General features: G+C 40.0%; 1 protein-coding gene across 1 annotated transcript in view; it reads right to left on the bottom strand.

Annotated features, from left to right (window-relative positions):
- The window catches only part of LOC122946657 (mucin-17-like), a 75762-nt gene extending 63602 nt beyond the window's left edge, over window positions 1-12160 (bottom strand). The window contains exons 1-4 of the mRNA XM_044306415.1: window positions 12045-12160; window positions 8832-9057; window positions 8184-8376; window positions 7928-8075 (exon numbers count right to left, since the gene is read on the bottom strand). Of these exons, the coding sequence (XP_044162350.1) occupies window positions 7928-8075; window positions 8184-8376; window positions 8832-9057; window positions 12045-12160 (683 nt within the window). The remainder of the gene's footprint in view (window positions 1-7927; window positions 8076-8183; window positions 8377-8831; window positions 9058-12044) is intronic.
- Between the last annotated feature and the right edge of the window lie 890 nt (window positions 12161-13050).

The raw sequence follows: 13050 nt of genomic DNA, 5'->3' as shown, positions 1-13050 counted from the left end.
CATTCCATACCATTTTCAAATATCCTCTGTTCGATGCTGCCGCCTGTCCAGACTCCTATATATGAGTCATCTAGGGGCCTAAAAACACTCGATCTACTGCTGCTTCTGCATGTCCTGCTGATTTGAGCCTAGCTATATGTGGGCCTCATACTATACCATTTTAAAATATCCTCTATTGGATGCTGCCACCTGTCCAGACTCCTGATATATCTGATTCATCTAGGGGCCTAAAAACACTTGATCTACTGCTGCTGCATGTCCTGCTGATGTGAGCCTAGCTATATGTGGGCCTCATTCAATACCATTTTCAAATATCCTCTGTTGGATGCTGCCGCCTGTCCAGACTCCTGATATATCTGAGTCATCTAGGGGCCTAAAAACACTCGATCTACTGCTGCTGCTGCATTTCCTGCTGATATGGGCCTAGCTATATGTGGGCCTTATTCTATACCATTTTAAAATATCCTCTGTTGGATGCTGCCGCCTGTCCAGACTCCTGATATATCCGAGTCATCTAGGGGCCTAAAAACACTTTATCTACTGCTGCTGCTGCTGCATGTCCTGCTGCTTTGGGCCTAGCTATATGTGGGCCTCATTCAATACCATTTTCAAATATCCTCTGTTGGATGCTGCCGCCTGTCCAGACTCTTGATATATATGAGTCATCTAGGGGCCTAAAAACACTTGATCTACTGCTGCTGCTGCTGCTGCTGCATGTCCTGCTGATTTGGGCCTAGCTATAGGTGGGCCTCATTCAATACCATTTTCAAATATCCTCTATTTGATGCTGCCGCCTGTCCAGACTCCTGATATATCCGAGTCATCTAGGGGCCTAAAAACACTCTATCTACTGCTGCTGCTGCTGCATGTCCTGTTGATTTGGGCCTAGCTATATGTGGGCCTCATTCAACACCATTTTAAAATATCCTCTGTTGGATGCTGCCGCCTGTCCAGACTCCTGATATATCTGAGTCATCTAGGCGCCTAAAAACACTCAATCTACTGCTGCTGCTGCTGCTGCTGCATGTCCTGCTGATTTGAGCCTAGCTATATGTGGGCCTCATTCAATACCATTTTAAAATATCCTCTGTTGGATGCTGCCGCCTGTTCAGACTCCTGATATATCTGAGTCATCTAGGGGCCTAAAAACACTTGATCTACTGCTGCTGCTGCTGCTGCTGCTGCTGCATGTCCTGCTGATTTGGGCTTAGCTATATATGGGCCTCATTCAATACCATTTTCAAATATCCTCTGTTCGATGCTGCCACCTGTCCAGACTCCTATATATGAGTCATCTAGGGGCCTAAAAACACTCGATCTACTGCTGCTGCTGCATGTCCTGATGATTTGAGCCTAGCTATATGTGGGCCTCATACTATACCATTTTAAAATATCCTCTGTTGGATGCTGCCACCTGTCCAGACTCCTGATATATCTGATTCATCTAGGGGCCTCAAAACACTCGATCTACTGCTGCTGCTGCTGCTGCATGTCCTGTTGATTTGAGCCTAGCTATATGTGGGCCTCATTCAATACCATTTTAAAATATCCTCTGTTCGATGCTGCCGCCTGTCTAGACTCCTGATATATCTGAGTCATCTAGGGGCCTAAAAAAACTTGATCTACTGCTACTGCATGTCCTGCTGATGTGAGCCTAGCTATATGTGGGCCTCATTCAATACCATTTTCAAATATCCTCTGTTGGATGCTGCCGTCTGTCCAGACTCCTGATATATCTGAGTCATCTAGGGGCCTAAAAACACTCTATCTACTGCTGCTGCTGCATTTCCTGCTGATTTGGGCCTAGCTATATGTGGGCCTTATTCTATACCATTTTAAAATATCCTCTGTTGGATGCTGCCGCCTGTCCAGACTCTAAATACATATGAGTCATCTAGGGGCCTAAAAACACTTGATCTACTGCTGCTGCTGCTGCTGCATGTCCTGCTGATTTGGGCCTAGCTATAGGTGGGCCTCATTCAATACCATTTTCAAATATCCTCTATTTGATGCTGCCGCCTGTCCAGACTCCTGATATATCCGAGTCATCTAGGGGCCTAAAAACACTCTATCTACTGCTGCTGCTGCTGCATGTCCTGTTGATTTGGGCCTAGCTATATGTGGGCCTCATTCAACACCATTTTAAAATATCCTCTGTTGGATGCTGCCGCCTGTCCAGACTCCTGATATATCTGAGTCATCTAGGGGCCTAAAAACACTCGATCTACTTCTGCTACATGTCCTGCTGATTTGAGCCTAGCTATACGTGGGGCTCATTCAATACCATTTTAAAATATCCTCTGTTGGATGCTACCGCCTGTCCAGACTCCTGATATATCTGAGTCATCTAGGGGCCTAAAAACACTTGATCTACTGCTGATGCATGTCCTGCTGATTTTGGCCTAGCTATATGTGGGCCTCATTCAATACCATTTTCAAATATCCTCTATTCGATGCTGCCGCCTGTACAGACTCCTGATATATCTGAGTCATCTAGGGGCCTAAAAACACTTGATCTACTGCTGCTGCTGCATGTCCTGCTGATTTGAGCCTAGCTATATGTGGGCCTCATACTATACCATTTTAAAATATCCTCTGGTGGATGCAGCTGACTGTCCTGATCTATATGAGTCATGTAGGGGCCTAATAAGACTACAATTTGTGCTTTGATGTGTATACTATTTTTCTATTAATTTAACTTCATAGTTTATATTTCAATGCTGATGTCTTACAGGTTTACAATTTATTTTGGCCTTAAATTGTAGCTTTAATACTATTTCTTTAGTACACTTACAAAATTAAATACGTTATTTTTACTAGATAATATTATTGGAGCAACCAAGTTGAAAATTAAGTAATGTGTTTATATATTTTTCTTCTCCGTATTCTTTTTCTTTTAATTTCATAAACAACAATGCAGAAATATACAGTCATGTGAAAAAATTTGGACACCCTTTGAAAGCATGTGGTTTTTTGTAACATTTTTAATAAAAGGTTATTTCATCTCCGTTTCAACAATACAGAGAGATTAAAGTAATCCAACTAAACAAAGAAAACTGAAGAAAAGTCTTTTCAAGATCTTCTGTAAATGTCATTCTACAAAAATGCCTATTCTAACTGAGGAAAAAGATAGGACACCCTTGCCCCTAATAGCGAGTGTTACCTCCTTTGGCTGAAATAACTGTAGTGAGACGGTTCTTGTAGCCATCTACCAGTCTTCAACATCGGTCTGAGGAAATTTTACCCCACTCCTCAATGCAGAACTTTTTCAGCTGTGAGATGTTTGAGGGGTTTCTTGCACGTACAGCCCTTTTCAAGTCACCCCACAGCATCTCAATGGGATTCAAATCTGGACTTTGACTTGGCCATTCCAGGACTCTCCATTTCTTCTTTTTCAGCCAATCTTTGGTTGATTTACTAGTATGTTTTGGGTCATTGTCATGTTGCATGGTCCAGTTCCGCTTCAGCTTTAATTTTCTAACTGATGGTCTCACATGTTCTTCAAGCACCTTCTGATACACAGTAGAATTCATCGTGGATTCTATGATGGTGAGCTGACCAGGTCCTGCTGCAGCAAAGCAGCCCCAAACCATGACACTTCCACCTCCATGCTTCACAGTTGGTATGAGGTTCTTTTCTTGGAATGCTGTGTTTGGTTTACGCCAAACATGTCCTCTGCTGTTGTGTCCAAATAATTCAATTTTGGACTCATCTGTCCAAAGAACATTATTCCAGAAGTCCTGGTCTTTGTCAACTTTATCTCTGGCAAGTGTCAGTCTGGCCTCGATGTTTCTCTTGGAAAGCAAAGGTTTCCTCCTTGCACACCTCCCATGCAAGTTAAACTTGTACAGTCTCTTTCTGATTGTAGAGGCATGTACTTCTACATCAACAGTAGCCAGAGCCTGCTGTAGTTCTCGAGATGACACTTTAGGGTTTTTGGAGACCTCTTTTAGCATCTTGCGGTCTGCTCTTGGGGTGAACTTGCTGGGGCGACCAGTCCTGGGCATGTTGGCAGTTGTTTTGAAAGCCCTCCACTTGTAGACTATCTTCCGGACAGTGGAATGGCTGATTTCAAAATCTTTTGTGATCTTTTTAAATCCCTTCCCAGACTCATAGGCTGCTACAATCTTTTTTCTGAAGTCCTCTGACAGCTCTTTTGCTCTCACCATGGTGCTCACTCTCACTTCAACAGTCAGGAGCACACCAAACTAAATGTCTGAGGTTTAAATAGGGCAAGCCTCATTCAACATGCAGAGTAACGATCTACTAATTATGTGCACCTGGTGTGATATACCTGTGTGAGATCTGAGCCAATTTAAGAGGGAATACATGTGAGGGTGTCCTATCTTTTTCCTCAGTTAGAATAGGCATTTTTGTAGAATTACATTTACAGAAGATCTTGAAAAGACTTTTCTTCAGTTTTCTTTGTTTAGTTGGATTACTTTAATCTCTCTGTATTGTTGAAACGGAGATGAAATAACCTTTTATTAAAAATGTTACAAAAAACCACATGCTTTCAAAGGGTGTCCTAATTTTTTCACATGACTGTATATATTCTGCTTCTGTAAAAATTATGCTTATAATTTACAGAAAAGTCAATACAGTGTCAAGTATCAAACATAGAGCGAAATATTCATAGATTGACCTGAGTCCTAAAATGTGTGTAATAAATGTTATGAACACTTTAAAAAAAATGAAGTGTAGAACTGATAAGTAAAAGGTTGATATATTAAGATATATGTAAATATAAACGTTATTATCCTGATTAGCAATAACAAAAATAAATTTAGGGGAAAAAATCTTGCTAAAACCACAATCAAAATCCTTTGAAATGTTTAACAGTGAAAGTAGGTGCTTTTTTAAAAAGCACAATGAAAAGGGAACTCAAGACATTGGTACTGAACATTTATTTTCAATACCCTTATGAAAAACCATATAATATTTATTTAATTTTGATCTATGAAAAATGTATATGCTAGGGAGCTTATAGATCGGACTCTGGATCAATTTCATAATTTTATGTTGTCGGATAATTCAGGATTTAACATGTTCCAGAGTGATACGCTCAACTAAAAAAGCCCATCATGCCTAGTGCCTACTGTACAAGCCTGTGGGTCCAGTGCTATATTCTGGAGTTGCTACAGTTGTTCGAGTTTATGTTCAGCATTGAGCAACAGTATGTTTTGAAAGAATTAGGTCACAGGACTAATTCAACAGATCAAGTGACCAGGTTAATAATATATTAATTAATGTTTTCTGCCATGATGCCATGAGCAGTCTTCAAGAAGACAATGCCATCATGCATCTTATATCAAATGTGAACTAGTGGTTTAGGGAGCATTAGACCTAATTTTTGAGACCTTTACGACAGTATATATTTTTTTCATAATAGTGTACTTAACGGTTATTTAATTCCCTTATGCGGAATAGTTATGAATCATAACTTTTGAGTCTACATTTTACTACAGTGTTAACTGTTAAACATGAAGGTTATTAATCCTGCGTAGGCAACCAGCATGGATCACTTTTTCTACTTATATATGTACTGTCAATATTTATACAAAGAAATATGTATCTAAAAAATAATATTTAAAAAAAATTTTTTTTTTTTATTTTACTTTATTTAATTTTATTATGTTTTATTTTTAAAAAAATTTAGTTTGGGGCGCCAGTGTTGTGGTTCACGATGTAGCAAGTTGTGGACCGCATGTGGCCTTCCCTTGTCAAAAGGTCTTGTGCACTAAAAATTGTACTGGACTTATTGATGAACCTAATGAAAAATTACGTTTTTTTTATTTTTATTTTTTTTATTTTTTTTGCTACGGATTAAGGTTCGAACATTGTGTTGTCTATTGTCCTGGGAGGGATGACTGACTTCCGTGTTGACCTATCTACATGGTTGGGTCTGACTGGCGTTATACTCATCCGTGTGACAATCCGGTTTTGTTAATGATAATTTGCACATGCAAAATATATGTAGACACAGCTTTAAAAAAATGTAATAAAAAAAATACCTACTATATAATTTCCTCACCAGTTTCTGAATTCTTATACTCTGAGTCATGTAATCACATTTTTCGGTCTGTTTGGCGGAAGCAATGCCAGGATATTTACATCTTTTTGTAATAAGTGCTCTATAAAGGATCCATGCTGTTTAGTTTTTACAACATGCCTTTTTTTATTTTATTTTTTGTGGGGTATCCACAATTATTTCTAAATAAATTTGATATTAGTTCTCAGTCTTATTAATTGAGCTCTTTTAATAATAATAACATTTTTGTTACTAATGATTTAATTGGCTGGATACAAATTTATATTCTTATAACATTCTTATAATATTATCAATCCGTCAAGTTTATGTCAATTTTAAGAATAATGTATTTATGTTGAAAATAGTTATTTCTTGTATTTATAGGTGAAACTTGATGTCTTCAATTGTTTTTATTTTCCCCCAAAAAATTGGATTAACGAATAATAGAGAAAAAATTGTAATTTTCTTTTACACTTAATGCTAAAAACTAATAACATTCTGCTGTCTGTTCCTGCAGAGTGAGTCAGGGCTATGTGTAGACCTTAAACTACAATGTAACCATATGCCTGCTGCTGGTTTGTCAAGATGATTCTGAGATTAACGGTGGATTATAAGGCCTATACCAACCATAAATGCTGATATTATCCAATTGCTTAATAATTATGTGTAGGCCATATACTCAACGATTATCAAGGACTACTGCTTTTATCAATATGCATTGAAGTTCTGTGTAGGACAAATAATGTCCCTTTTATATGTACCTGCAGGTGATGTTTGTCAGTCTACTGATGAGTTTGTGATGGAGTATAGGGGCCTTACTGTAACCTAATGTTTTGAAATTAATAATAAAACTCCAATTAATCAAATAAAAACAAACACACAATATTTTTTAACCATGAAAATAGTATATTAATAACAAATTAACAAAATAAAATAAATTAACAATGTGCCTTAAGGCAAGGCCTTTAGTTGATCATGGAGGTCCATGAGCTCCCCCATGTACTTGTTGTGCTGCTCCTCCAAAACAGCCATCTGGTGGGAGTACTGCAGCCTGATCTCCCTTATTTTTCGGCAGTGCTGCTCCCGGAACTGCCTGATTAGGGTCCTATAGTCCCGTTGAAATTTTTTTTTCAATGCTTTAAGTACTGTTAAAAAAATAATAATTTGATATATAGAGTCTTTACTCTTGAGTAAAAGAGCCATGTATGGTGACTGTGGCAAAGTACGACAGGGTTGGCAGATCGTTGGCACAATAGTGTTCTTATTATAACTTTATTTTTGCCATAATTATTAAAAATTTTATTCAAACAATTTTATATTTAGAAACTAAGGATTGAAGTTGCTATATGCACTGTAGTAAACCAAAGGGGAGAATCAGGGATGCTTGGTATGTCTCAAAGGGAATGTATGCCTCAGGGAGATAATTTACGTTAATCAGTACGTCTGGAATCAGCACACCTGTTTGGTTTCTGGGGTTTTGTCTTTAATATAGATTTTTGAATGGGTTTTAAATAGTTAACATAGACATTGGGTGGGACAGGTCTCACACATACTCCATCCTATGTTCTCATAACGGTGCTGTTAAAAAGGCTGTTAAGATAAAGTATGGACAGGCCATCCCAACACAGAACAATCTGAGAAGGGAACCAGAACAGTGACAGACTGTAAGGAGTGTTGCGATAGTACTGTCTTGTTACCCTGCTTGTAATGAACTGTAAGTGTGGGACTTTCTGTTATCCAATATAACTAAACTAATACGTGTGTGTGTGAATGAGTTTAAACAGCAAAAGCACATATTTACCCTCCTTGTGTGGGGTGGTGACAACTCCGTCATCATCCTCTTCCTCCTCTTCATCATCCTCCAAAATTGGGGGGGGGGACTCTTGTAGGGCTGACGGTCCAGCCTCGTCCTCCTCCTGTGGTGGTGCAGGGGCATTTGTGGGCCCTGAGGTCCCTGGCTGCTCCTGCTCCTCCCCCTCAGACGCAGACACCTCCCACGAATCCCTACTGGCAGGCCTGCGTCTGACAGAGGCAAGGCGAGCACCTATAATAACAAATTAGACTTATGTAAAAATAATCATCACAAATAATAAATGTAACGCAGCATTACGTTACTTTTGTTTATTTCACCAACACTCAGTAATCATTGTACCTGGACAGTGAGTATCCCGGATCTGGCGGATTCTCTCATGATGCCGCCGCTTGAGATCCGACCACTTCTTCAGCATGGCCAATGGGGTGTGTTTCCCACCTTGCACCCTTCTCAGCTCATCAATGATTTCAAGAATGATGACCTTTTTGTCCGCGTGTGAACGGAGGTCATCATATCCTCTCTCTAACAGGCGCTGCGTGATTAAAAAAGGAATCATTTAATCAAAAACATTTAATAAAACTAATATTGCGCAACTTTACAGTATGTATATCCACATGAGTAATTTCAAAAGTTTGCACGTAATCAGCTGTCCTGTACGCCAATCAAAATTTGGTGAGTGGTTCTTCAACCAGGGTAACCCCAAAACAGTGTCAGCAGATAAATTGTGCAAAACCAAAAGTGAACATTTTTTAATAGTGGATCACAACTGTCATAACTAAATCAATAGTCTGTAATTCTATAAACCCTCTGGCCAATGGAGTGGTGTTTACCGAAATGGGCTCATGTACTTCGCTCACTACAAGACCCAGAGCAGAAATAAAATCCTAATTAACAAAATTTGCAGCGGACCCCAAATCAACAAAAGCATAACCAGTAACAGTCCTTCCCTGTGAAGATAAACTCACAGGCAGAAGTTTTCTACCACACTTCCCGGGAAATGCCTGTGCATCTGAGTGACCTCCCTGAACGTCTCTCAGGCAATGAAGTTTTCTGCCTTTGTTTTCGCAGGGCAGGATCATACTTGATGAGCGGGCTGCCGTAGTAGAAGCACAGTCTGTTCTTTTGGCAATGCTCCCTCTGCTGCTGAGATGTCGCAGCATCAACCTGCATTGGATCCTCGGATTCTTCAGGAGCCTTGGATCCGGAAGGTTTACTGACAGAGGAGGAAGAAGAGGGATGGACACAGACGGACCTCTCATGCTTGCGTTCTCTAATACGCTTATCAAGGCAAATTGCCTACCCGTGTTGGAGTTTTTGTGATTATGTGTTTGCAGAAAATGTGTGAGTTGGGTTTGTATCCCATTCATTTCTATGCTAGCACTGCAATACTGCAATCCCACTGCAAACCTTGGGCATAACAGCTGTCCGATGAACAAGATCACCATGTAGCCGAACCCTAACACTATGCTATTCAGAAAGGAGGGAGGGGAAGGACAAAGAGAAGAGACTTTTAGTAAAGCAGATCAGTGAAGTCAGCCCTGAGCTCACAACAGCCAAGAGCAGCGTGCTGTCAGAATTTATCAGAAGCAGCAGTGTTGTCAACTAGACAAAATTGCTGCACAGACTCTACAACAATAAAATGTCAGGAAATAAAAATAAAAATAATATTATAAAATGGTAGCTTTGTTCCAATTAAATTTCTAAAAGTTCAGGGAGGACTTTCATTAACCCTAAAAACCTCAGTCATCCATATCACACATATAAGGGTTCAACAAGATACATTAATGTTACGCTCCTGTGTGCCGCTGTCCTACTTTCCTGAACTACAAAATGTCAGGAAATAAAATTAAAATAAAAAATCTAAAATGGTAGCTTTGTTGCAATAACATTTCTAAAAGTTCAGGGAGGACTTTCATTAACCCTAAAAAGCTAAGTCATCCATATCACACATATAAGGGTGCAACAAGATACGTTATTGTTACGCTCCTGTGTGCCGCTGTCTTACTTTCCTGAACAGGCGTCGCCCCCTGTGTGATTTGGGACTGGTGCTCAGTGAACTTCCTAACAGCACTGATAGAGTTAATCCTTTCTCTTGCTCCCTGTCCAGCTGCTGATTAGGCCTCGTGCACACAACCGTATTTTGTATCCAGTCAGCATTTTTTTGCAGATTGCCCACTGAACCATTCATTTCTATGGGTCTAAAAAAAAAACAGCGGATGCAATACAGACAAAACACGGACATAATCCATGTCTTGTGGATCCGTGTTTTTGTTGCTATAAACAGATACAATCGTGTGCATGAGGCCTTGAAGGGGTTGTGCTATCTCATACATTGGGGGCATATCATTAGGACATGCTCTCAATGTCTGTTAGGAGCCGGTCACAGAGATGGGACCTATCTCTAAAACCACACATACATGGCCATCATCAATTCATTACTACGGGACTGACGAAAATAGCCAAGCGGTGTGCTCAGCTATTTTCAAAAGTCCCATTGAAATTAAAAGGAAGCACATTGCGCAAGTGCAGCCACAGCTCCATTCACTTCTATGGGGCTGTCGGAAATAGCCAAGTCAGCACTCGACTATTCTCAGCACTCCTATAGAAATTAATGGAAGGCGGGTGCGCAAGAGCAGTGCATCATCCTTCACTTTGCGGGCTCCATTCTAAAGATAGGTGCAGGTTCTACCTCTGTGATATGTATGAGATGACACAACCCCTCTAAGGTGCTGATCAGCCTTCCTATGTAGCTAGGCTGTGGATCCCCCTCCTTGCCTGAGCTTTCAGGTTTTCTAGCGTCTAGTAACCAGCTAAAGTGTGTTCTCTTGTCTTATTACCCACGTACTGCACTTTGCCTGTCTACCAATTCTGCTCCTTGCCAACTGGCCTGACCTTGTAACTGCTACATGGACTACGCAAATACTCAGCCTATTGCGACTTTGGGATTGGTATCTGAAATACACACATATTAGGTAGTGGATTGCAGGAATGGTTCCCTGCAGCGGAGTCTAGATCCCTGTACAGGGGTTAAAAGGTGAATACGGAGGAACCATTAGGGCAATGCTTTTAGATTTAGTACAAAGTCAAACTGGTTATTTGTTACAGTCCACACCCACTGTACGTTCCAGTTAAGCTAGGTTCTTCTACTCAAAAGCTTGGTGGTCATCCATATGTATTTTTTTATTGGCCAAATTTTATTTGGAATACTTTGAAATCAATAGAATTCTCCACATTTATTGACCTGTGAGTGAAGTGTGTGAAGACTGGGGGCATTGCAAATGGAGTCTCACTTGAATATTTGGGTTTTCAGTAGAAATGTTAAGTCCTTTTTTCATGACAATCATTTGACAGTTATTTAAGAGGGCTGTGTATTGGTTGAACTTGAAAATGCCGGGCTATAAATGATCTGTAGTAATGGGTGTATTGTGTCATATGTCAATGAGTAACTCCTCAAATGTAACAATCAACTCAGTGATACGGTAGATCCTTCTCCCTTCAAGCTCAATTGAAAAGCAATTAAAAAGCCGCCAATTTTTTTATGAGTCTCAACAAAGAATGCAAAAGGTTTTTCAATTTACTTTAATCATAAATAACAAGAAAAGCGCCATTGCGTCATCGGTCATGAAAATAAAGCTATAAATTTGCGCATACAAAAATAAACTGGGGTTCATCTGTAGTAGAAAACAGAAAGCATCCAATAATACGAGCCTACAGTATAGTACATGTGATAAATAGAACCATGTGCAAGCATATAAAGCAATCACATAAGCAATGACAGATATTGACACATAGAAAAAAGCGGCGTGGCCAGCACATGAAAGCTGAGGATGTGAGGTGCACTCAAGGGCTAGGACCCACCCCTGGGGGCATTAAAGCCCTTAATTGTGTTAAGTATTTTCCCAGGAATGGCACAACCAATTTTCACAACTATAGGGTTGATCTTGCTAACTGTTGCACTTAAAACATAAAAACTTAAAAAAAAACCTGTACAATAAATTAGTGAGCATTTGATTCCCTTCTGGGAAAGTTCTGCCTCTGTCCAAGATGGTCCATCAGGTGGAACTACATTTTTTGGGCTAGTGTCACCAATGTTCATTTTATTTTGAAAATCTGCAGTGTCCATTTCTAAACCCCTTCTTAGTAATGAGTGATCATGATTGCAACAAATACCAAGTCCAGATTAGAGTCTTGATCAGTTACTTAGGGTTCTCTCCACACTGAAGCCTTGAGCTGAATTCATCACTGCCTTGGAATGCATCCTCTTGGGGCTCCACCTTCTGGGTCATGTATCGGTTCTCTACAGTTCCAATGTCCATGGTATGTACTGTAGGTGGTGGAGACATCGGAACATGCCTGGGCTCTGTTCACATGGTAAGAATGTGACCTTCGTTTACAGGCTGCAATCTGTATGATGAAGAAACATGCATTGATCATGTTGGAATGTAGATTTCATTACTGAAATTGATATGCACTACAGAGGTTATCTGGGTTTAGTTTGCGATCCATGTTAAGATTGTAAGATACTTTAGTTTTTGAGTCTCATATCCCCTCCTATTCCATAATATACATGATAGAACATTCAACCTTTTATCAATATTTGCCGATACATGATGACATCATCATTAGTGTTGGGCAAGCATGCTCGGCACATCATGGTGTTCGGCCGAATACGAGTTTGAACGTAAGGGCGCTCTTTCTATCTAGGTGCCCACAATGTTATGTGTTTCCTGAATCTAATGGATATGTGTGAGCAGTATTGGGTATCCACCTTTGCTGCTTCCTGATTCCCCTGATGAACCACGTGGATATCGTCACTTGGGGAAACGCGTCGGGAAGTGAAGTTTGGAGAAGGGACAACCAGAGTATCAGAGGTGTCAGCTACCTAGAGGTGGGATCGCCCCATTTTGGTGGCTGTTCCACATTTAGGCAGGGCTAGTGGTAGGGTTATCTTAGGGAAAGTTAATCTTCCCTGCCACCCCATCTTGACTGTTTCCCCTGAAGACCTGCTGATCGTAGCATTTGGTATCAAGTAACCATGAGTTATGGATCTCACCTAATGCTGTTGCCTTGCTTTGATTGAAGTATACTATCCTGATATTGTCGTCTGGTTGTTCCGCTTATCTGTTTATATATACATGCACCATTTGTATCCTAGCGTGGGCATGTGTCTATAATTATGATTTTAGATCGATTATTTACAATTTAT

Source organism: Bufo gargarizans, chromosome 9, assembly GCF_014858855.1.
Source record: "Bufo gargarizans isolate SCDJY-AF-19 chromosome 9, ASM1485885v1, whole genome shotgun sequence".
NCBI lineage: Eukaryota > Metazoa > Chordata > Amphibia > Anura > Bufonidae > Bufo > Bufo gargarizans.
The sequence above is the reverse complement of the archived record's forward strand: the minus strand, read 5'-3'. Positions and strand labels throughout refer to the sequence as shown.